Raw genomic sequence first — 23,707 nt, forward strand, 5'->3', positions numbered from 1 at the left:
CAGATGCTTACCTTAACTAATAGTGCTCTTCTGTGCAAACCTGTCCAAACAAACCTGTGTTTCGCATCACTTCAAGCTAGGGGGGTCCCTGCAGGACTGCTGGCCCACACAGCCCACAGGGTTGAAAACAGAGCAGCTTCCTTGGGCTGGGAGGAAAACGGAGCAGCTTCCTTCTGCCCCCCGGGCTGTGGCCACCTGAGGACAGGACAGGGCACGTACCTGATTGCCTCAGTCCTTCAACCGCCCCACTCAGGAGAAGTCAGCAGGGAATTAAGCAAGCAGGCTGACCTCCATCCCCTCCCGCCCTCTGAGCGATGCAGGGGCTTCACATGTCTCCCAGCCCTGCCCGGCACCAGCGCTCACAGATCCACCACTGCCAGCCACCTCAGTGAATCATCTGAAACTTTTATTACACCGATTTGGTTTACAATCTTTGTACTTTGATATTTCCAACAAAAAAGGCAACATTGTGATATACTGGTTGTACATATAGAGAGAGACAGACAGAGCTAGATCATATTGACAGAGTTGAAAAGTAAAAACTGTTTCCCAGTGTTCACAAAAGAATTTGTTCGCCACATACCCGCTTCTGCCTTGCTCTGCCTGATGGACAGAGACACCCGCAGTGCCGCCGGCCCCCGGCCACCGGCACCTTTACCTGCACCATGTCACGCCCTTATAGATCAGAAAGGATGGAGTGCGAGGCTGTCCCTGGCGGCGGTGGCCACACGAGGGGTGCCGACAGGGCTCAGCCCCGAGCCCTCGTAGGCTGTGTAGCTCCCTTCCCAACTATTTACGGATGCTCCAGGGGCTACATCCACAAGAAAACTTAACCAGCGGCAGCAGCTGTGAAACCTCCCCACCCGGGCGTCTCCCACTACTTGCTTCCCATCCTCGAGACCGAGGTATTGAATAGATTTATTTCTTTTTATTTGCATTTACAAAATATTTCCACTGAATGACACACCTGAATGAGATGAGAACTCGTGTTCAGAAACAGCAGAAAAGACCCAGTTCAGCATCAGGCTGATGAAGGAACAGCTCCAGCAGCAAGGGTGGGGTGGGGGCTTAATGGGGGTGGCCTTGTCCTGGGCAAGCCTGCCTGTAGCTCCAAGTACAGGGCTGCATCTGGTCAGCCAGTTGTGCAATGAAAGCTCATGCTGGGAGGGCAGCAATGAGATCCCTCAGACATGCTAGCAGACACGTGAGGAGGAATTGGCCGGCAGAGCCAGTGAGGAACAGGGATGGAAAAAAAAGGGCTTGGGAAAACGTATCATCACCAGAACAACTGTTGACTTGCTTTCCAGGATACTCCTCTTCCTGCAAATGGCCGAGACTGTTAACACCACCTGAGCACCCTCCAAACCCACTCCTGGGCTGCCACACGCAGGAACACCTAGACAGGTAGCTGCTGCCTGAAGAACCCTTTGCCTTCCTTCCCATCAATCTCTTGGACAAAGAACAAAGCCCAAACCAAGGAGCCTGCACCACTTGCCAACACCCAAGACCAACAGTCCACTATCTGCCAGTTTGCAAGGGCTGAAACCATTTCAAACGCCATATACGTTGGTAAAAATGAAAGCCCCGACAGCAACAACAGATTTGTCTGAGTGCAACCCTCCTGTTGTTGGTGGGTCACTTGTCAGCTTCAGGTCTGGCTACCGTGGTGTGGGACTGCCTTGCAGAGCAGTAAGTAGCAGGTCACTGTGCTGGGAAGGGGACGTGCCAGCGTGGGGCCAGTACAGACCCCTTGGCTCTCCCATGAGATCCATCCCCAAGGAGTACTGTGGGGCTTTCAGGAGGGGGGTCAGCTGTGGGCCTCCATCTGGAGGAGGGAATGACCTCTGGTGCCTTGCCTGGGAGCTGGTATTCCCTCCCGCCACCATCCATCGACACAGCGTGAGCGGCACTCAGCAGCAGAGGGACTCCAGCCAAGCTGGGCGCATCCCCCCGCCCATCGGTCTGTGCCAGAGAGATGGGGGAGGCCGGGAAGTAAAGGAAGGGGAATGACACAAGGGCTTGCACTTAAACTACGCCAGCGAGTGCCCCATCGGGCCGGAGCAGGGTCGCCCGGCTGGCTCCCTCCCGCAGCAGATGGTGAGCCCTGCTTCCGCTGCTCTGAGCACAGCGCGCGCGGCGGCAGGAGCCGGTGGCCGGCTTCCCAAGCCTGGCGGCTTCTGCTCGCAGCAACACAGGCATCGATTTGCAAGGTGTCACGCTGGCATATGTCGTAAACAGGACGGCAGGTTGATTTCGAGCACCGACTGGGGGTGGTGGAGCAGGCTGCCGTGGGGATGGGCAGAGGCTGTGCATGGAAATGGTTGCTGCATTCAGCCTCCCTTTGCTCCCACGGAGCCAGATTTGTCCACACTGAGCTTCTGTCCCTGCCTGTCGGGTACCTGCTGGCCGTCTGCACAGCCAGCCGAGGTGCTGGTGGCTGGGGTTCAACAGCAGGGGGGGAAATGGGGAGGCCTGTGCGCTGCCCCCAGGACAGCATGGTAGAGCTGTCTCCGGACTGGGTGAGGGCTTGGGCTGGGGCAGGCTCGGAGCATTTCCAGGTCGCCTCTTATAGGCACAAACTATGAAACTGAATTGGGGAGTAAATGGCTCATTTGTAAAACACGGTGCCAAGCACTACTGGCCTGAAACACGCAGGGTGCAGGCCTTGGCCCTGCACCCCAGACAACTGATGCAAGCTCTCCTGATCGCCGGGGACCCACTGCTTTACCCTGTCAGCACCTACACCACGCATGCCCTGTGTACAGCACCCTCCCTCCAAACACTCTCACCAGCTAGCCCCGGCTGTGCCCACACACCGCCCTGCTGACAGGGCACTTCTGGCTAACCTAGACCCTCTCCTGCTTCTTCCCTCGGTCGCAGTGAAGAGGGATGAAGCCTGAGCTCATGCAGCTGGGAAGCTGGGGAGCAGTGCGGAGCCAAGCCCTGCATCAGCTTCCCTAGGCAGAGGGGATGGCTCAGAAATGAAGCGTTCCTCCTCCCTACAGGCTATGCCTGAAATAGCTGAGCCTGTCAGATCCCCGTCCCCGGCCATGATGGATTAGCCTCTCCAAGGCACAAGGCAATTTATTCATTAGTGACATTTACACCTTGTGGCTGCATTAGCCATTGCGGTTTGGTGACACGTGCTCGAGCTGTCAGTGCTGGGCTTGGAGGCAACATCACTGCTCTGACAACGCAGCGAGGCTCGGCCTGGGCACCTCAGCTTGGAAATACCTCCTGCCTGTCTCCTCGGCGAGAGCGGGCACAGCCTGCTTTGAAAGCCCGCTTTGTTCCCAGGCTTCTCCATCAAATGCCCCACGCCCTCTCTTTCCTGCCCACCCTCCCGGCCTCACAGCACCACGGCTCCAGCACGGCAGCCTTCTGCCCTGTCTCGCCTCGTGTCTCCTGCAAAAGCCACCGCATCTGTGAAGCCTTTTATAGCTGTTCTCGTACAGCCCCTCCTCTCCACATGTCCTGCTGAGCATTTACACACTATTCTGCCCTCCTCAGCTACCTCCACCATCAGCTGCGCCTTGTTCAGCCCACAGCAAAGCTGCCCTCGGTCCCAGCGGAGAAGCACAGAGCCCGTGTTTGGAGACTCCTCCAGCAGACACGCTGCTTTCACCACGACACTGTCCCCTGGTCCCATACCACCACAAGAGCCGACCTGCCTCTCCTCCCCAGGGACAGCACTGGGGCACTGGAGATCAGGACCACCAAAATGTCAAGGGCTTCTGTTTTCTAACTTTGGTCTGTCGAACTTACCCTGTCTACAAAGGCTCAGAGAAGTGCTGTGAAATTCTCTGGGAAAGCATAAAGTGATGCAGAAGTGAGGCCAGGATGTGCTGCAGTGCTCTGCAGGCTGTGCTGTCTCTCCGCCGAGCGAGGCGGAGGCACGCCAGGGCAGGGAGCACTGCTGGAAGGCTGCGCGCAGGCAAACCAGCAGGTTGTGGTGAGGTCTGGCCACCAGCGCGCCTGAGGTCATCGCGCGTCTGCTGGCGTTTCGCAGCCAGCCCACGGCGCCTAGCAAGGAGAGGACCGAAATGATGCGAATGTGCGGCCTCAGAGGAGTTCAGGGGAGGAGGGTGCTTCAGCTAGCTCAGGGGAATGACAGTTTGCACATCGGGTTTGAGGAGGGTGAGAAGAGCTGGAGAGTGTTGGTCAGGGAGCAGATCCAGCAGCTCTCCCGTTTCAGGCAGCCAGCAAGGGATGAACTTGTTCTCAAACACAGCTTGCTCCATGCTTTTATCCCTGCTCCCTGCCACTCGCTGCAGCAAATGTGACACTTCACACCATCTCCTCACAAAAACCAGGTCAGGAGTTTCCTCTCAGGAGGAACAAGCAATGCTCCGTCACCTTGCAAAGCCCTCGCCGCGAGGACAGATGGACGACACCAGACCAAAGCCACAAACACACTAAGCCTCTGCAGGGCCGCAGGTCCCGGCCGTGCACACGAGCACGCAGAAGCACGCCCTGCCACGCACACACGCGCGGGCGGACGGCCAGGTCACACCTCCAGGGGCACAGGAAGACTTTAAACTCCAGCCTCCGTTCCTGGTCAGCCTACCCCACTGCGAAGCCCCAGGGCCACCATCTCAATCTTCCTTGAGCATTTTTTTTCCACAAGCACTGAGCATTTCTAACAGAGCTGGCTGAAATGGAGTGTTTAAACCCACCTCATGGTCAAAAATTTAATTTTTTAAGCAAGGAACAGCAACCTGAAACACTCGTCACAACTGCTAGGGGCTTTTAGTCTCGTTTCAGTTTGAAAAAGCCATTGGCATTTCCAAAGTGAAATCCTGTTATTTTGGGGTCTAGCTGCCACTGCTTTATTCCCAACCGGCTGAACGGTGCTGTGCACGCTGCTTCGTTAGATGCTCCGTTACTTTCATTCCCCTCCGCTCGGCCCCCGGGGCCAGGCTCTCCCTGGGAGGGCAGCTGCGGCACAAACGGAGCCCACCAGCTTCGGGCTGGGCTGAGCAGGGGGCGGCGTCCGCTTCCAGCAGGTCCTCTCTCTGCATCTGCTTCTGGAGACGTGTATAGACTCAGGCTTGGGTTTTTCCAAACCTTTTCATCCTGACCGGTTCGTGGGCTGCCATCCAAAGCCTGAATTCACGGCACGGCAGCTAACGGCGCTGCTAATGGACATTGGGACCATGGGACTGATACAAAATACTAAGTCATCTCACCACATTCTAGCTAGGCTTTTTCTTTCACTAATGTGAGTAGCTAAGATTGCAGAAGCAGCTTGTGCTGATGGAGAGTGAAAGAACCTCGTGTGTCTGTGTGTGAAGTTACTTTGCTCTACAAAGTCCGCTAAATTATAATCACAGTAGGTGATCCATCCATTCCCGAAGTTCGAAGGACTGAGGAGGGTTCAGGATGGGCACCAATTTATCACAAGCTTCATTTCCCCAAATGAATTTTACAAAAACGAAACGAACGAACAAAAAGCCCCAACAAAAACAGTCTTCCTCGGGAAGAGGGGAGGAATAAAACCCACTTAGCTTTCCAGCAGCCGCTGTGCTTATTCTCAGTGCTGGATGGCCATGCCACACATTGTAATGGGCTCCTGAAAACTCGGCAGCTTCTGGAACTGTTGCATAGGTGGATGATGTACCTGTTAGTAGAGCCTGGTTATGAGCTGCAGGAAGAGGAGCTTGCTGAACTCCACAAAGAAACTGTCCCTCCCCCAAGGCAGACAGATGAGGGGAGGAGGGAAGGAGGAAGGGGCGGCCATTAGGCCATGGGTCTTGCAGGTTCAGTTCTGTCCTTGGGACCTCTTTTACCTCGTGCGCGGAAAGGCCTGTGGGAGAAGGCTCCTCTCCCAGTGCAGTGGAGGTCAATTTGCTTGTTAGCTTGCTTTTGAGGGAGTTGACGAGATCGCATCCATGGGCGTAACATTTCCCTTGGCGGAGCAGCTGTGATGGAGGCAGTAGAGCAGAACAATTCAACCCACTGCTTGCAGAGACAGTAGATATTCAACATCATTCATTCATGTTGGCCAAGTCCCAACACGAACTCTACACATCAAAGCAACACTGTGACAGATCAATTTGTCTGGACTCAAGGACAGGCCACTCTGAGGAGTTGCTAAGCCAAGCTCACATTGGTATAGTACCACTGGCTTCAATAAAATTACACTAGGAATGAACATAGCCCATTAATTTCTACCTGAAATGTGACTAAGCCCCTTTCCCCTTTTTCCAGAATGCCCATGGGGAAAAGAGCCCTAGGCAGGCTCAGCCCCAAGTCCCCACTGGGCTCCCAGGTCCTATGAACCAGCCTTTGGTACCCACGCATACCCAGGTCAGTGGAGACTCTAGGCCCACGTGCATCGCAGGAGGCAGTATTACCAAATAGAGCTAACACTTAAACCATGTCCCATTTCTGAGAAGATATGGATCCAGATCATATTCATACAGACCTTATTCTAACCACCGAATATGAATGAAACATGATTAGAAGCACATATCACAAACTGAGACTTATAGCTCTTTGGTAACACAACTTCTTGGTAGTGGTGTAGTATTTCAGACCCCGTACAGCTACTGCAGTAGAATAGGAGGACATTGCAGCAAGGTTGTACCCTGCTAAAAGTAAGGCGGCATCCTGGTGATATTAGACAGCAGTACTGAAGCCATGGTTGGAAAGGCTGGAAGGAGAGCTTGAAAGGTATTATTCTTTCCACAGGCTAATCAGGAGGCACTGTTTTACTGACATCAGACGATACCTAACTTTCTTAAATGTCCACTTAATAAACCTCTTCCTGCAGTCCCCTCCCCATGGGCACCCATCAGAGTTACTAAATAGCTCTGGAGCCTCTTGAGCATGAGTGGAGAGACAAGAAAGAGGGCAGGGATGAGCTGGGTCTCTGACGTGCATTTTATGGGGAGTGGAAAGGGGGGGGGGGTGGCGGTGCTTGCTTGAAATCAGAAAAACTGCAGCTTCTCCAGCACTAATCCTGAGTATTTGTCTGGTGTGTGGCTTTGGAAGGCTTGGCGCTGGCCATAAGCTAAGATTCCTTCTCCCTGTTCTAACAAATGCTACTACAGTTGCTCAACCCGAAAGCCCTCTCTGAAGTCTCCCTCCTTGCTGTGGCCTGGAAGTACCACCAGGCTGGCTGGTGTCACCGCCTGGCACTGCACGAGCAGAAGATCTGGGAAGCTTCCAGTGTATGCTGAAAGATGGATAAATGGATGGTGATGTGTCTTGAAGATCAGCTAATCCAGCACTTCTCACACGCTCATTCTCTTTCTTTTTCTAGTTCAGGAAAGCTGGAGAGCTTTTAAGTATACTGGCAGCAATGGAAAACACCAAATAGCCCAAACTTATTGTCCAGCCTTGCAGCAGTGAGGACTAGCTCTCTTCTAGGGATGTACTAGTGCCATGAAGGGCCAGGAAGAGGAGCTGGCAGCGTTCCCACTTCACTTGTCCTGGTATGCAAGGAAAGCCTGCTGACAAGTGCAATGCTGAGCCTGACTCTCGGCCCACGGAAAGCTGCAACGGGTGAATGACATATGGAAAAAACCAAAGCTGTCTGACTGCAGAGATCTTCTAGTTATTACCCCCTTGTACTGACAAGCACCTGCCTTTCACCTTCCCAGAGGGTGATGCTGGCTGTCCTGCTTTCCTTGCATAAGGGGCCAGCAGCTCTGTGTACTTTCATGGAATCATAAAACAGTTTGGGTTGGAAGGAACCTTTAAAGATCACCCAGTCCAACCCCCCTGCAATGAGCAGGGACATCTTCAACTAGATCAGGTTGCTCAGAGCCCCGTCCAACCTGACCTTGAATGTTTCCAGGGATGGGGCATCTACCACCTCTCTGGGCAACTTTGCTCACTTTGAAGAGATCTTCTGCACCAGAAATGAAGACACAGCCATCCTGGCAGACCAAGGTGTTGCTTGCACCTTTGGCTCTCTCCTCTTGCCCAAGCCAGGCTCAGAGCAGGAAGGATATACTCATTACGCAGGGAAAACTGCACCATCACGCAAGCCAGGGTTTGCCCAGTGAGATCCTGGGGAAGAGAAGACTCTGGTATTGGTGAAGGGAAGGCTGCAGAGACCAGATAACACCTGCTTGTGTCGGGAAGGCCATGGGGAAAAGGAGCAGAGCCAATTAGACTCGCCAGTCAATGGAGGAGAAGTAATGGGATTAAGATACAGGAGGGAGAATTCAGATTAGATGTAAGGGAGCAGGCTATCATGAGAGGAGCAGACTGGGCCATCGAATGAGCTGCCAAAGGAATCGTCATCACCGACACAGACGCAGCAGAGAGCAGACACGAGTCTGCAGGAAGAGCAGGCGCCTGACGGCTGCTCAGCCTGGAGCTGTGGCGGGTGGATGTCTGTGTGCCGGGGGAGATGGGACCACTCCACCACGGAGAGGCTGTGCGCCAGAACAGGGACAGACCGTCTCTGGATATCTGTGCTGATAACCCGAGCCGCAAGGAGAGTTAAATCAGCTTCCCTTTAGCCCAGTGCGCTGGAGTCCATCACCAACACTTAGGAAGAAACCTGTACACGCACACCCTTTCTGCTGGCTGCATCCCATGCTGGAGCTGGGAAGGGAGAGCCCAGTTGTCTGCCATGAACTTCCCTGCCTGGCTAGACATGCTGCCTTGCTATTGCAGGCAAGGAGAAGGAGAGGGAGCACAGCCCCAGTTTCAGTCTGTCCTCCTCTTCAGCTCCACCAAGCCACCAGGCAGCTCCTGTCCCTCCTGCCCAGTCCTGCTCCCCTCCCATGCCCAAGCATGCCATCCCCCTTCCTCAGCCTCAGACAGAGCAGGAAAGTCTCCAGCCTGGTGAGAATAGAGCAGGCTGGACCAGGGGGGCAGCTCCACCAGGAGCAGTGGGGTAGCAGGGCCAAGAACATGAGGAAGGCATCTCTGAGAAATCCTGGCATGCAGCAGAGAGCACTGACTAGAGCGGTCCCATGTCTCCTCGGGGTGCTGTGGGTCTGGCATGGCCTCAGACTGTGGCACTGGGACAACATCTGGGATGTGGCTGCAGCTGGCACTATGCGCATGGGGAAGGTGTTCAGCAGCAGGAAGGCTCTGCATGGATCCTGCAGCAGAGCAGCAGCCGTGCCTCAAAGATATATGTGTCCACCTGGACAGACCATCTCCAGAATAAGATTTCATGGGTGAAAATGGGGCCAGATGAATGAGTTGAGGCAATCTTACGAAAAGGCCCAGAAAGAGCCAAGGACAAGGTGCCTGAAAGCAGAACTCTGCTGCAGGTGCTAAAGAACAGGGGCACAGAGACCCTACTAATCTGTCCCTATTCTGAGGACTGTCTTTGCCCCAGGGAGCTAAAAGGCCTGCCAAATCTTAGATAAATCCATCTGTCCAAGGCACCTTGGAGGCTGGAGATAGAAAGACGAGCCATGGCAGCCTAATTTAAGCAATGTGTAGGAGATTTCAAAGAGAACATGTTGGGAAGGACAAGCGGACCACATTCCTCACTAATGACCCATTGCAGCTCCACTGACTGAAGGTCTCCTGATTCACCAGGACACACGAGCACACACCATTATCTCCCCAGAGTCACGAGGACCCTCAGCATTGGCCTTGGCTTACATTAGGCCCTTGGAGAGAGAAGCACAAGCGCACAGCAAGCCAAATGTCATCACTAAGCAAGGAAAGCCCAGGGCAGCCAAGGAGGCTGTAGCCGCTTTCACCCAGTCTGAATCTGTGCCAATAATAACAAGAACAAAACACAGAGAGGGATGTGCCCACACCGGAGACCTTATGCTTCTCTGTTCTCAAAGGGACCCTCTTATTTAAGCCAACATCTAGGTCTGGTAGTGAGAGTAAGGGCAGATGACAAGACAGAATCATAACGGAGTGAGATTTTAAGGGACTTTCGGTTCAAACCACCATTTGGAGTCTAGCACTGGAGATCCACGAGGACAAGCTGACTTGAAGGGCAAGAGATGCTGACCAGGGCACGCAAGGCACGAAGAGCAGAAGAGACCGCTCTGGGGGCAAAGCCAAGCGGAGCCTTACGATGCCTGCAGGCGCTGACTGCTCCAGGCTTGCCAGCAAGAGATGATTTTCAAAAGAGGACTGATGTGGTGGAAGGGTGCATTTGCAGCCTCCCCAAGACCTGGGAGGTGAAGCAGTACGGCAGCATGACTAGAGAAACAGACCCTTCACTAATAAGTTGGCAGGAAGAAGACCAGCTGGACTAAATACAATGGCGTACTGTTTGCTGTTACATCTTGCCTTTCCGAGATGGATGTGGAGGCAGACACCAAGCTCGAATGCCCAGGTGCTAACAGACCCAAGACCTGCTGGTCTCAGCTGTTGCTTGCCCCAGCAGATGAGGGAAGCATGGTGAGGCTGAGGAGCAGTGCTGTCTGAAGAAATTCCTGGCTGACTTGGCATGCACTCCCCCAAAGAGCTGACTGAAGAGGAGACAGCTTTTCTGAGAAAAGGGACACAAGAGACCCAGGGATGTGTTGATGGAGAAGGAAAAGCTGGGTGCATGTATGCTGCAGTCACTGATGCAGCTGCAGTGACATGAAGGCTCCTTGCCCAGCATCACCAAGATCCTTTCCAGCAGGACAGAAGGAGCAGCACAGAGCTCGGAGCCGGCCAACCTGCCCTGACAAGAGCAAGGCAGGGGAACCCAAGGGCTAATGGGCTGCACAGAAGGCACCTCGCTTCTCACAGCCTGATACCTGTCTGCAAAAACCTCTAGTGCAAACCGCTCCGTTTTAAGCAGGTTCCCCTCCAAAGTATCCCCAGCCTCTGTTCTGCAGAGCACCCCTCACGGCAGACGCCTACCTGACTCCCAGCTGCGGCTCCTGCACCCATGGCGCGGTCCCACAGAAAGGGAGTCCCTTTGTTCCTCATTTCCCCAGCCCGGGTTCCCGACGCTCCAGCGTGCATTTCTCCCTCCCCACCCCTCAGAGCTCTCTGCCAAAACCAGGCTCACAGAAGCCTGCAGCTCAGAGTCTGCAGCCAGAGCCCAGCCTGATCTCATGCAAAATTCACTCCTGCAGAATTCACTCCTGCAGACATGCACCAGCCTGCTGCTCTATTATCAATAGGTGAACTGCAGCTGAACCTACCAGAGCCTTCCTTGATGCTTGTCTGAACCGATTAGGACACACTTCAAAGACAAGAAGGAACCCCAGCCACTTGATGCGCCGCCGACTACCACGATGCCTGTCCCAGTGCCATCCTCTCCCCCTTCCCCAGCTCACCGGGGGCCTCCCGTTTTCTCTTTCCAGCTGAGCCCTCCTCCAGCAAGCAGATCAGTAGTGCCGCAGATCTCCGCTCCGTCTTGGTTTGCACATTCATCCCTTCCCCGGTGCTGCCTGCCTGCTGTAATCCCAAACAGAAAGCCCTTTACCTAGGGGACGCTGACTCTCAGAGCTGGCATGCCGAGGTTTCCTAAGGAGCCAAGCCTGGGATCCTCTGGAGGCGGTGCCATTCCCAGCAGTGAGAACAGAGTAACAGTCGGAGCATAGTCTAAAAAAAAAAAGTGGGGAGGGTGGGGAACAGTCGGGGGGAAGGGGAAGAGCTGGATTCGTGGCTTTCAGCCTTTGCTCTAACCTGCCGCTCAGCTCCACGTGCCTGGGTGCCCCAGACCTTTAGGCACAGGCAGTTACACGCTGCTCCCAAAGGGCCCGCTCCCCTCCACCCTGCGAGGGGTCTCGCTCCAGCGTGGGCAGCGGGGTGGGCAGAGGTGCAGCAGGGCGCTTTCTGGTGGCTGCTGGTTCCTCGGAGCACAAGCCAGCCTGGAGCCAGGGCTGGGAGCCAAAGCACCCCCCTCCCTGCATCAGGCCTGTCTTTTTATTCCCCCCTTTGGATCTTGATGCCATGAATTACGGTTTGGGGGTTGGTTTGGTTGGCTGGGTTTTCTTTTTTTTTTGCATGTGGTGGTCGGTCTAGAGTTCTGTGCCATGTCAGGGGGAGTATCAGCACTCACCCCTCCAGGAGGTCAGAGCCATGGCCGGGGGGGGGGGGGGCTTTCGCTGGCTGCCGGAGCGAGGTGCCACTCCATCCTGATGTCCTCCTAGGCCCTCTCCCTCCCCTGCGCTCCTCTCCCCAAATCCTGCGCTGGCTCAGGCCAGGCAATGGACAACGAGATCTCACTGCCATCTGCTTTCACAGTGAGGTCTCCACGCAGGACCCGTTGCGGTGGAGGTGACGGTGGTCATGGTTCAGGCAGCCTTCGTTGCGGTGCACGATGAGGATGGGGAAGTAGAGGGCATCCTGGTAAGGAGGGGGGTCTTCCTCCTCCACAGTCACCTGGCTGGAGAGGCGGGTCTGCTCGGTGGGGCAGCTCTGCTCGTTCAGGCTCCCGCTCCGGCTCTGCCAGAGGCAGCTGCGTCGCGAGCCGTACAGGCGGCCCAGGGAGAAGCGGCTGCTGCTGAAGGGGATCCTGGGGCTGCCATTGCAGATGCTCAGGGCACTGCGGGAGAAGATGGAGGAGCTGCTTATAGTCCTGTGGCACCGCTCGCAGTTCTGCCGGTAGCCCCCGTACCTGCAAGCGGAGTAGCTGGTGCAGCTGGAGAGCCCCACCAAGTCCATCAGGACCGCTTCCGAGTAGCTGGGCACCAGCTGCTGGTTGGATCGGATGTGCCACTCCAGCTCGGTGCTGTCCACTGTGTTGACGCGGGGCATCCTCCGGCAGAAGGAGCGTTCCTCAGCCGGCGTCACTGCCACGTAGTCGAACCCAAAGAGTTTCTCCACGTGGTAATGGACGTAGGAGGTGCGGTACTCATTTAGCACCCGCAGGGGCCAGGATAGGGTCAGCAGAGCTGCCACCCAGAAGACATAGTGGGATACGTACCAAGGCAGGTTGTCTGGGTCGGAAAAGGCCACCATGTATTCCTTGAAGTCCACATTTTTGAGGTGCATCCCCTCCCTGGCCTCCATGTAGTCATCTAGGCCCTCGTTCTCCGTGAAGAAGCGGGCCCGCTGGGTCAGGTAGGAGTTCTCCGACTCCACGTTGGCAAAGCTGAAACACTTGGTGAAGCGGAGCCGCGTGGCCGGGTAGCTCTCCAAGTCAATGAGGTCCTTGGAGATGTCCTTAACTCCACAGTTGGAATAATCAAACTCGGCCTCTGCCACATGGGTGTTGACCCGCTCGTGATACACCTGGGTGGTGGTGTAGGCATCCCCGTTGCGATAGCGGGTAACCTGACGGGTCCTGCGGACATAGTGGTAGCTGATGGCCTTCCACCAGATGCAGGGGGTCGCCTGCTGCATCCGCTGCACGCGCTCGTGCACGCTCTCCACGTCCACTTTGTACTGCAGCTCGTTGCGAGTGTAGCAGTGCCAGCACTCCACCAGGTACACCACGTAGAGCATCACCAGGAAGGCCAAGGGGATGTAGACGTAGCCGTTGGAACAGGGGCTGTCATGGTACATCATGGACTTGCCCTTGTAAGCACTGTCAAAGGTCAGCCGAGTCACCTTGGTGACATGGCACCAGGTCATGGCTCCCATGCAGCCGTACATGAGCAGGGACAGCAGCAAGCATTTCCAGTGGGACTCTCGGCACAGGGACTTGCTGAGAGATTGCTTCACCGGCCGCTGCTGCTCCGGGGGACCGGGGAGAAGGAGAGAGAAAACAAGAGAGGAGTCAGTAGGCTGCAGCAGCGGGGGGAAGGGGAGCAGGCAGCAGGGTGCCGTGGTGGCACCTGTAACTGTGAATGGGGACAAAACGGCAGATGCCGTAGGGCTCCCAGCCTCAGCAGGCAGGCCGGAGGCTGGGATCTCTCCCAGGATGACAGTCCTGCAGTGTGGGCAGCTGTCACCTCTGCTTCCCTTCGCAGTGCTCTGCCCCTCCTTGGGAGACGGCCAGAGCCCAGCTGGATGTGGAGGAGAGCAGCAGAGGGCAACTTCAACCCCCTTCTTCCACAGGGAGTAACCCCCACCACTGCCACGTCCCGGGGAGGGGTATTGAAGCACAGCAAGATGGAGGCTGGGGGATCTCCCCCGCATACCTCGGCTTCTGCACCCATCCCACCAGCGCAGGCAGCTCTAGCTGATGGGTCATCCCACATGAACACCTCGCCACAGCTCATCCCACCGTGCCTCTCACCACTCGCATGTGAGTCTCTCCCCCTTTCCCAGTAACGACCAACAGCAACGTTCAGATTTCTCCTACCAGGGCAGCACAAGCGGCCTGGGGTGCCCGTAAGGTGAGAAACAGACCTCCAGCAGGGAAGGTCTCTGTTTGGTAATGGCGATTCCCACCACAACACTTGGCAGCCCAAGGGGCTCTGAAGTGCTTCTCAAGTGCTTTACAAACCACACAAACAGGAAAGTACTTTTCCACGACTGAAACGCAGCCACCTCTGGTGGGAGAGAAGGCGAATATAGAATATCGTCCTAAAAGGTGTTCAGGCTGGAAGAGAAGAGTACCCTACTGATCTGCAGCAGCAGGGAGGGCGAGTGGCGGGTCATGGCCACCAGTAAATGTCCCTGCCTGCACTGGAATTCAGCTGTGACAGCCACACTTGTGGAAAAACTGCTCTCAGGTCCTTCATGGTGAGGAAAGGGCAGGACTTCAGCAGTAAGACTTTTAAAAGAGATTGCACTGGTGCCTTCACCACAGCAACCGTGCAGGGTTTCACAAAGACCCAGGAAAAAACCCCACTTAAGGAAACCTCTGTCACTCTCTGCAACACCCTGAAGTCTCAAGTATTGATCCAGCTTGGTCAGTGAGACCTGACAGTATCACACCCAAAGGGAGAACATGCGAAGAGGTTATTTGTTTTCTTACACAAAAGACTTCATCCAGCACAAATACCATCCAACCCAGCAATCTCCAAAGGTGCGACCTGAGAGAGGGGGGCAAGAACCCCAGCCTTGTGCGGATGCCACTAAACTCACTGAGAGGCTTTCAGCTTTGCTCTCCCTCCCCAGCTGCAGGCAGCATGGCTCCTGAGCTCACCTCCGCTGTTGTAGGGGCTCACACCGCTGTAATGACACCACTCAGGGCAGTGAAGTCCAAGCCTGGCCCCCATCTTTCCTCCATTCCTGAGTGCACTTGGGCTGGAGAGGTCTTTCGTACAGGGATTCCACAGAGCTTAATGGGCTCATGCTGCTAGAAAGCAGGGGGTCACTTTCACTCTTGCATGAAAAGGGAAACTAAAGCAAGAACCAGAGGTCACAATGTCACTGGCAGGCCTAGGGACAGAGCTGGGCCTCTTCTCTCCTCTAAGAAATCCCCCTCACTCTCCCTGAAGAGCCCCCTCAGCCCTGACTCGGTCCCCTAGAGTCCCACATGCTAATCTTTCCTCCCTACACCTTGCCAAAGCCTGGTCCACCCCATGCCAGTGGGATTTCTGCCACTGTGATTAGCAGGGTTGGATCTGGCCCAAATCTCCAACAGAGGTTTCCCTCCCGGAGGCAGGGAGCTTCCCTTCCCGCCTGCCCAGCAGCCAGCCTGCGATGAGCGGAGCAGGCAGCACATCCAGAGGGGTGGTGAGGGGAACGATGGCACATCCCACTGCGGGTCTTGAGCATCAGTAGCGCTGAGCCCCCCTCTTTGGGGCAACTGGCTGAGAGCAAGAGCCAGCGACAGAAACACGGAGCCCAGGGAAGGCAGGTGGGGTAGCACTTGTCTGCAGGCAACAGCGAGGGGCATGGGGCAGCTCTGCTCAGCAGCTCCTCCATGGGCACACGTGCACCCCAGTCTTCCCAGTGCAACCCTCCACTGCGGCAGCGTCACGGTCATGGGGCAAGAAGGGAACCTGGGTAAGAGAAAAGGGAGCGAGGAGAGGAAGGGGGGGCACCCAGCAGGCAGAGCCGCCTGAGCTGTGCCCTCCCCGCTCAGGTCCATGCTGCAGTTGCAAGAGCCTGCCCGGATCCCTCTGCCTTTGCTCGGCTGCAGCACGGCTCTCCTGCGCTGGACTGCTGTGCCACTGCCCAGGCAGCTGAAGGTTTCCTCACCCACAGCTGCCTTCTGCGTTGCAAATCTTCCCCAGCAGCGGCAGCCCTGGCTGTGAGGCTCTAAGGGGACTGCTCAGCCGAAGGAGGAGCACGGAGGGGCTGAGCAGGAGACGCAAGGCACACGCTAACCCTGGGGTGCCTGTGGGGTGAGAGGGCTTGCACAGAAACAGTGCCATGTTTGGGGGGGGATCTGCAAACGGAGCACAAGGAATAAAGCAAAGCATTCAGCTCAGTCATTTGACAAGTTGGGGAAGGGGCACCAGGGAGGCAGGTCTTCAGCAAGGTCCATCTCGGAGAAGCAAATTCCACCTCCCAGTCGCTCCCGGGCCCCTCACATCCCGCACTGCCTGCATCATCCTGCCCAGAAAGGCGATGCTTGCTGTTGCCCTGCGGAGATGCAGGCAAGCCCCACTGCGGCTACCCACCCGGGGCAGGGCAGCAGGGAGCGCGATGCAGCCCAGGCTTGGTTCCAGGAACTGTGTTAGCAGGGCTCTAGTCCACGCATTAGTCTCCTCCTAGGACTACGCAGCATTTAGATACTGCAGCGCTTTTACAGGGTCATGCTAACCCCTGCTGTAAACTGTTTACAACCCAGTTTTGTCCTAGGCTTTTGAGGGATACACATACACATCGGCTACGCTGGTGGGGTTTCTGAAAGCTGATCAAGTGCCAATGACAGGGGATACAACCACAGCAGAGATGGAGGAGGAGCCAGCTGCGGAGTCTAATCCCGGTAGGAACTGCAGCATCCCTGCTCCTCTCCTGGGCTGCAAAGGGCTCACAGGAGCAAACAACTGGCTCCGTGGCTTCCCCCCACAGAAGCAGCTGAATAAGGTTGCCTCCTCGAGCTCTTAACCAGCCTTGGAGAAGTCCAGCACACCAAACATGTGGATGAAAAAGCTGGGGAAAGGGAAATCCTTTCTGTCCCAGAACAGTGTCACTGAGAGGAGAGCAGGCTCTGATATAAATGCCATCGTCATCTGCCCGCTGCAGTCTGATGGAACGAGGCGAAAGGCTTGCCCTACTTCACTGCAAACAGGGTTTCCCTCCATCGCTGGGAGCCTCCCTCATTGCTCAGGCTTGAGCACTGGAGAGCGGTAAGCAAACCCGCTATTGCAGGTGCACGTAAACATCTTTGCAGTGCTAGAGGGCACAACTGGTCCAGCCACGGCTTGGCCAACCCCTTCGTGGGACCCCAGTCAACTCCCTTCTCTGTGCTCCATGCTGTTCACCATGGGACAACCCTTACCAGGCACCTGGGCGCTAACTGTAACACACATTGGGAAGGGCAAGGGTTAGCAACCTACAGCCTCCCCTCCCTCATACACAGCGTTTGCCTCTGGCGTTGCCCCTGAGGTGGAAGGAGATGGAGTCCCACACCTGCAGCTGCTGCTCTGGGATGGGAGGGAAGGGATGGAGGGGGTGACTTAGGAGCAGCCATGAAGCAAATGGAGATGCCCGCAATGCACAGGGCAGAGGCAGTAGAAGAGAGGGCCCCCATCGCTGCTTGCACCAAACTCCTTTGAGATTTGGGGAATCCTCTTCTCAAAAAAGCCTCGAGGGGATAAACTTGCCCAGAGCCCCGCTGGCCAAGCACATGGGGCAAAATACCTTCATCGCCCCTACAACCTTGTCCCTGCAACTCTGAATGCTAAACAACTTCAGAAATCCTTCAAGCTCTACAAAGCTCCTCTCTGAAACAGCCTGGCCCTGGCCCCATCTACCGTCCCTCCATTTAACAAGTGTTCCCATGTCCTCACCTCCCGTGCCTCTCACCTGCTTCTCCCTGCAGAGACCAGCTTGAAATCTCCAATTCACCCACAGAACGCTATGCCCTCACTTTGCAAGATGCCCCGGGGCTCACAGGGTTAGGTGTCCTAAAGAAAGCCCTCTACAGCGCTGAAAAAACAAATCAAAAGCCCCAGAGCAGCAGCCTGAAGGCCCAGGTAGCTCCTGAGTGCCAGGCTGTGGCAGCAGCTTGCAGGGGACTCCAGTGGGACTCCCGAGCATCAGTTTCCATGGCTCTGCCCTGCTGATCTGCTTACATCATGCAACAAATGAATAAGCCCTGTCCCCTTTGACCTCAAATCCCCAGAACAAGGCAGGTAGGGAGGATCCAGTCATTTCTAGGAACTGCCACCATCTTCCAAGGCCCCAGACAGACATCGGCAACTCCTGGTCAGGATGGTCCCAGCAAACCCCCACATCACACCCCACATGCCTACCGCCCAGATTCAGGAACTACCTGCCTAGAAGAAAGAGCTGGCTCAGCCCCAGGCTGGCAGCGTGGCCAACTGCAGAGGAAAGGGGAAGGCTGAGCATCTAGGAGCCAGGGAACTCTGCCAGCAGTCAGCTCCTGCAACGGCACCAAGGTCTCCATTTTACACAGCAACTTGGAGGAGGACTGCTTCCCTCCATCGGATCCCACCTGAGCAGCAGGACAAGGACGTTTTTTCACTTGTTCCCAGGCTGAAGAGCTTGTCCCTTGGCATTTCATACCCTCCAAGGTGGAAATGCATTGCTGAGTGAGATTCAGCTCACCACCATGAAGTGTAGGTGTATGCATGTGATGCCAACAGGGAACAAGGGCTCAGCCAGCCCACTACAGCCAGCTCTGGCCAGTAGCTCTTGCTGCTTGCCTTGCTGGGACAAGCTGAGCAGCACCTGAAGTCTTGCATGGCTCCGAGGTGCAGTGACCCAAGACGTGGCAAGATGAGGCACCCCCAAAGAAGGACAGAGCTCATTTCCCATTTTCCAGTCCCCAGACATCTCCTCTGGCTCCCTGCCAGCCCTGGCCAATGGACCCTTACAGGTGGGATTCGGCCACGTTCCCGGGATGCTCAGCAATGCTGGCAGCAGCAGTTGGTCCTGATGGAAATGAGGACATCACACTGCCAGTACAGCCTTACACAGGCACTATAGGGGAGCAGGAACACCCTCCCCTCCCGATACTTCTGAAGACAAGAGGATTGCCCTAGGTCAGTCCATGAATCCAAGGTCCCCACTAAGGTCTCTCCTCATTGCATCAGATGAGACACCAGCAAGCATGGCACTGTCAGGAGAGGCTGCAGCTTCCCTCTCCTCCACCAGCTGCTTCATGCAAGTCTCTGATAGCTTCTGGCCACGGGAAGCGTGCCCTTAGCCTCAACAGTGCAAGTCATGGACTGCAGCCCTTCTGCCTGCTCCCACGGGGTAAGATTATACTGACAGCCTAGTTGGCAGCCACCACAGAGCAATCAAAGCCCAGACGATCTTCTTGTAATCCCCGTGAGGCAGGGGACACTGTAGGCGAGGGAAACTCACCCCAGCACTGCCCCTGCTACGCTTCTTTCATCCAAACTGGCTTTCGCTCTGGCACCTCTCAAAAGCCACTGTGCTCTCTTGAACGTAGCAGCAGCGCTGCCAGGGCACTGGGGGCAAGAGACCATGTCCCAGCGTGGCACAAGCATGTCCTCACGCTAAAAAGGCGCCTCATGGTTTAGCTTCACTGGTCAGGATCTGTTTGGAGAGCCGGGGCTCACGGCACCAGGGGTTGCTGAATGGAAGCAGGAACAGAAGAACAGCCGCAGAGCAGAGTATACAGTATTTGTACAGCTTCCCAGTCCTTGAACTTCAGCATTCCTCTCCCGCAATTATTTATATCTAAATATAAGTCTATATAGAATAACCATGCACGGGCATGCATGTTCTTCCTAAGCCAAGGAGGTAGAGAATACCAGAATTATGCAGCACTTGCTAACCGCAGCTTCTCAACAGCAGAGGACGAGTGATGTGCCAGCTTCTGAGCAACCCCCCAAGCTGCCCTTTGAGCTGTGGTCTCACCGGCGAGGACAACCCACCACGCCAGGAGAACGCTGCCCTTCCTACACTGCCTAGCTGCCCTCCGTGGGCCACCAGCCCCACAGCGTAAGGTGGGTCTGGCTAGTCAGTGCGGTTGCTTTCCCTCCTCTTGGGAAGCCCAAGCAGGATCTCTGGGGGCAGACAAAGGGGCTCGCACACCTGCCTCCCCACGCTGCTCCCTATGCACAGAGCACCCTGCTCCTGACCCTTTTTGGCATCTGCTGCCCAGATGCCAGAGAAGTCATCAGCTGGGGTGGGGGGACACTGCAGCATACCTGGCTGTGCTGGTACCTGGCCTGCCCGCGCCTGCACCTTCTGCTCTCCCCAGCCTACCTCCAGCTGAGGGCAGCCACCAGCGACAACCCCAGGATTCAGCACGTCCCCAAGCCCTCTCCCCCGCTGCCCCCGCGCCTTCCCTCGCAGCGACCCAGGCAGCCGTGCTACCTCCTGGCACCCCCAAACCAGAGCACAGGAAGGGGGGGGTCTCCATACCCGGTTCTCCCAGGCGTAACAACCTCTTCCCACTGCAGTAAGCCCAAGCGGCGCCCCGCGCTCCTCTTTTGTGATTTTCTCCCTTCCTTCTGCACCCCAGCCAGCCCCAGCCCCAGCCCCAGCCCCGGCCCCGGCCCCGGCCCCGGCCCCGGCCCCATCCCCAGCCGGCGCTGGCCGCTGCGCCCCTTGCCGCCCCGGAGGCAGCGCGGCGAGCCCGAGGGGACGGGCGGGCGATGGAGACGGGCAGCCTGCCGCCGGCGGGGACCGACGGGCGGCCTTCCTCGCCCCCCGCCCCCGGGGCCGGAGGAGGGGAGAGGGGCTCCCGGCGAGGGGGTCCGTACCTGTGCGGGCAAAGCCCGGCCCGGCCCGCGGCGGGGCGGTCAATGAGCGCGCCATGCAAAGCGGGCGGGGAGGGAGGGAGGGTGGTCGGGGGCAGCCCCGGGCGGGGGGGCGGCCGCTCTCCTCACCTCCTCTCGGGCCCCCTCCGCCTCCTCCTCCGGAGGCACCGGCGTGCTGCTGCCTCCCTCGCTGGCGGCGGCCGCCGAGGCCGGGGGGGACATGGCGGCGGCGGCGGCGGGGGCGCCCCGCTGGCGGTGCCTGCGGGCTGGGCAGCCGCATTATCCCGCCCGCCGCCGGGCGCTGCCTCGCCGGTTGCCGGGCGGGCGGCGGGGCGGCGCGGCGGGCGGGCGGCGCGGCGGCATGGCCCCCAGCCGCGGCAGGGCGGCAGCGCTCGCCGCCCGCCGGCCCCCGGCCCCCGGCCCCGCCGCAGCGCAGCGCCGCTCCCGCTCCCGCTCCCGCTCCCGCGCCCGGCGCGGCGGAGGGCGGGCAGAGCCGCGGTGGGAGGGCCGCGGCGGAGGCGGGGGGGACGGGATGGGGACGGGATGGGGATGGGGATGGGATGGGGGCGCGGCGGGATCCGCGCCCGCCCCGAGCGGGGCGGTGGATGACCTTGAAGCGCCGGCGGCAGGCAGGCAGCAGGCAGGCGGCAGGCAGGCAGCAGGCAGGCAGGGAGCCCGGTGCGGCCGCCGCTCGGGAGCCCCACCGGGAGCGGAGCTGCCGTCCGGGCGCCGCCGGGGAGGGGTCCCGCTCCCAGCCCCACCGAGGGGGCGTCAGGCTGGCCGGGGCGGCCGGGAGGGCTTCGGCCCCGGCCGGGCTGCCCGAAGGGGAGGCCAGGGGTCCCGTGGGTTTTCCTCCCCTCGGGATGAAGTGGGAGAGCTCGGAGGACCAGGAGTGCTTTGCGTGAGCTCCAGCTATGTTCTTCTGATCCGCGGGCAGCCCCAGCTAGTCTGGGGGTAAGGCTGACCATCAGCGCTAATGCCGGCACTCGAGGGAAAACCTTAGGTCGGGCAGCATCTTCGCTGCTGCGATCTCCACCAGGCCCAAGGATGCTCAGCTAGCTACCACAGAGCTGACTGCAGTATACTTCACCCCCGGACCTAACCTGCTTGGTTGCAGGGACGAGTGGGAAAGTCTCTTCAGACCCTCCATCTAAACTCACAGTAGCATCCTCAGGGGACACACACAAAGCTCACACGCACCAGACTCATCTAGATCCAGATATTGCAGGTAGAGCCCAGCTTCCCTGACAGTCTTGGGAAAGCCGGTGTCCCTGCAGGTACTTCCCCAGATCCAAACTGGGGAAAAGCATAAGCTGCAGAATTTGCTGGAAATTGCTTCACTTTTTCTGAGCTCTGAGGCTCAGCCTTGGTGTTGGGATGAGTGGCTTGCTCTTGTCCACTCCGTTGCCTGGGATGGGGAAGGAGCGGTCCGTAAGCCTGGTGGTCTCGCTCAAGCAGATGCATACGAGGGGAATTGCTAGCCACCGCTTCCTATGGGAATAGGTGTGGCAGCCTGGGGTGCTGCTGAAGGAGCTCATCGTCAAAAGAGGCCGGGGATGCGTTTCCTCTCCCTTTCCCCTGTTTCCATGGGAACAGCAGCAAGCAGGAGCAGGCAGGAGCAGGCAGGAGCAGCCTGCTCTGAATTTCACTGCCTACCGCTCAGGCACCCCCTGCCCAATCCTCTAGGCAGACTTTGGCTCTGGAGGGTTTCAGATCCATCCTCACGTGATGGATCCCATGCCTCCAAGGAGAGCTCACCGGTGTGTGCATACCACGGCAGAGCAAGGCGAAGAAGCACGAGCCCAGAGCTGGCAGGATTTCTGTAGCAGCACTGTATGCTGTTGCATGCACACCAATAGACAGTTGCAAATAGTTTGCAGATGTATATGCATTTCTGCTTTTTACAGTGCTAGGGACTCCTGGAGGAAGTGACCTCTGCTAGACCAAAAGACGTCTGTGGGATGATCACCCTCCAGGAACAACTGTGCTTTTCTCTCTAAGATGGGAATGTCACCCAAAAAGAGCAAAGCAGAAGGGTGGAGGGGAAAAAAGGGTGATAGGAGTTTATGTCTTTGTATTTAATAGCTCATGGTGGCTTCTTCTCCAGGGAATTTGTCTGTTCACTTTTGAATTCGTGTTAGCTTTGGACTTGTAGATGCTGCGTGCATTCACTGGCAAGGAGTTCCACAGCACACCCATGGACTCAAGGAGCAGCTTCCTTCGGTGTGCCCATTTTGGACTTGTTACCCGCTAGGACTAACCCTTGGGAAGCCGGCTGCTGCCACCTCTGTGGAGCCACCCTCGCAGAGCCCTGCAATTTATCCTCCAGCAGTGGATTCAGTAGCTACTGGTGGGCCAGAAGTAGGGTTTTTTCTATCAGGCATCTTGGATGCTGGTCCTGGCAGCATGTTTTCTGTGTCTTGGAGGCAACACTGCCAAACACATCACCGGCTATACTGTTTTTGAGCTGAGAAGTCACAAAGAAGTCCTGTACCCTGCTCTGTCCAAACTGAAGTTGTACAAGTTTTCAGCCATTTTCTGTGGGAAACAGGCACGTGGCAGGTTTCCACCCTCAGATAGGAACCCGATGGCTGATAATGTGTTACAAAGAGCACAGGACTGCCCTGAGAATGGGAGAAATAAGGCTATATGATGCATAGGCCTTTTGGAAACTGAAACAAGACAGCCAACATCCAAGACTGTTCTGTGTCACCATCAGAGGGAGAACCCAGCAGTCCTAATTACAACACGCTGTCCTAAACACTCAACCCTCCTTCTCTTGAGGGCAAGAGACAAAAATATCTTTGTTCTAGTACGTGAGAATCTCTCCCCAGTTATTCCTGTAGGTTTTGGGATGCTCTACTGGAAGATCATGTTGGAGAGCGGGACATTTCTGGTATGGGGACATTTCTGATGTGACAAAATGGTTGAAAGAAGCAGGGAGGCTTTTAAGAAGACATGGCAACTGAAGTAGAGGTGGTGCCCTTACTGGGATATCAACAGGTATGTTCTCACGGCTTGGATAAGTGCACTCTGCACTGGGTTAAAAACTGGTTGGATGGCCGAGCCCAGAGAGTGGTGGTGAATGGAGTCAAATCCAGTTGGTGGCCAGT

At 56.8% G+C, this 23,707-nt stretch overlaps 1 protein-coding gene across 5 annotated transcripts; it reads right to left on the minus strand.

The window, feature by feature from the left end:
• Positions 1–384: 384 nt before the first annotated feature.
• TMEM151B (transmembrane protein 151B) lies at positions 385–20,863 on the minus strand. 5 transcript variants are annotated; one of them, XM_087775963.1, is made up of 4 exons: positions 20,724–20,863; positions 11,569–13,560; positions 11,082–11,484; positions 385–5,921 (listed from the first exon to the last, which is right to left on the minus strand). In XM_087775963.1, the coding sequence occupies exons 1-2, from the start codon at positions 20,814–20,816 to the stop codon at positions 12,124–12,126; spliced, it is 1,530 nt and encodes a 509-aa protein (XP_087632089.1). In that variant the 5' UTR covers positions 20,817–20,863; the 3' UTR covers positions 385–5,921; positions 11,082–11,484; positions 11,569–12,123. The 5 variants fall into 5 exon arrangements, with proteins under 5 accessions (XP_087632089.1, XP_087632091.1, XP_087632090.1 ...); XM_087775965.1 differs by having other exon boundaries at positions 11,366–13,560; XM_087775964.1 differs by having other exon boundaries at positions 11,217–13,560.
• Between the last annotated feature and the right edge of the window lie 2,844 nt (positions 20,864–23,707).

The sequence above is a fragment of the Nipponia nippon genome, unplaced genomic scaffold, assembly GCF_047370975.1.
Source record: "Nipponia nippon isolate SJK-2023a ecotype South Korea unplaced genomic scaffold, ASM4737097v1 scaffold_4, whole genome shotgun sequence".
In the NCBI taxonomy this organism is placed as follows: domain Eukaryota; kingdom Metazoa; phylum Chordata; class Aves; order Pelecaniformes; family Threskiornithidae; genus Nipponia; species Nipponia nippon.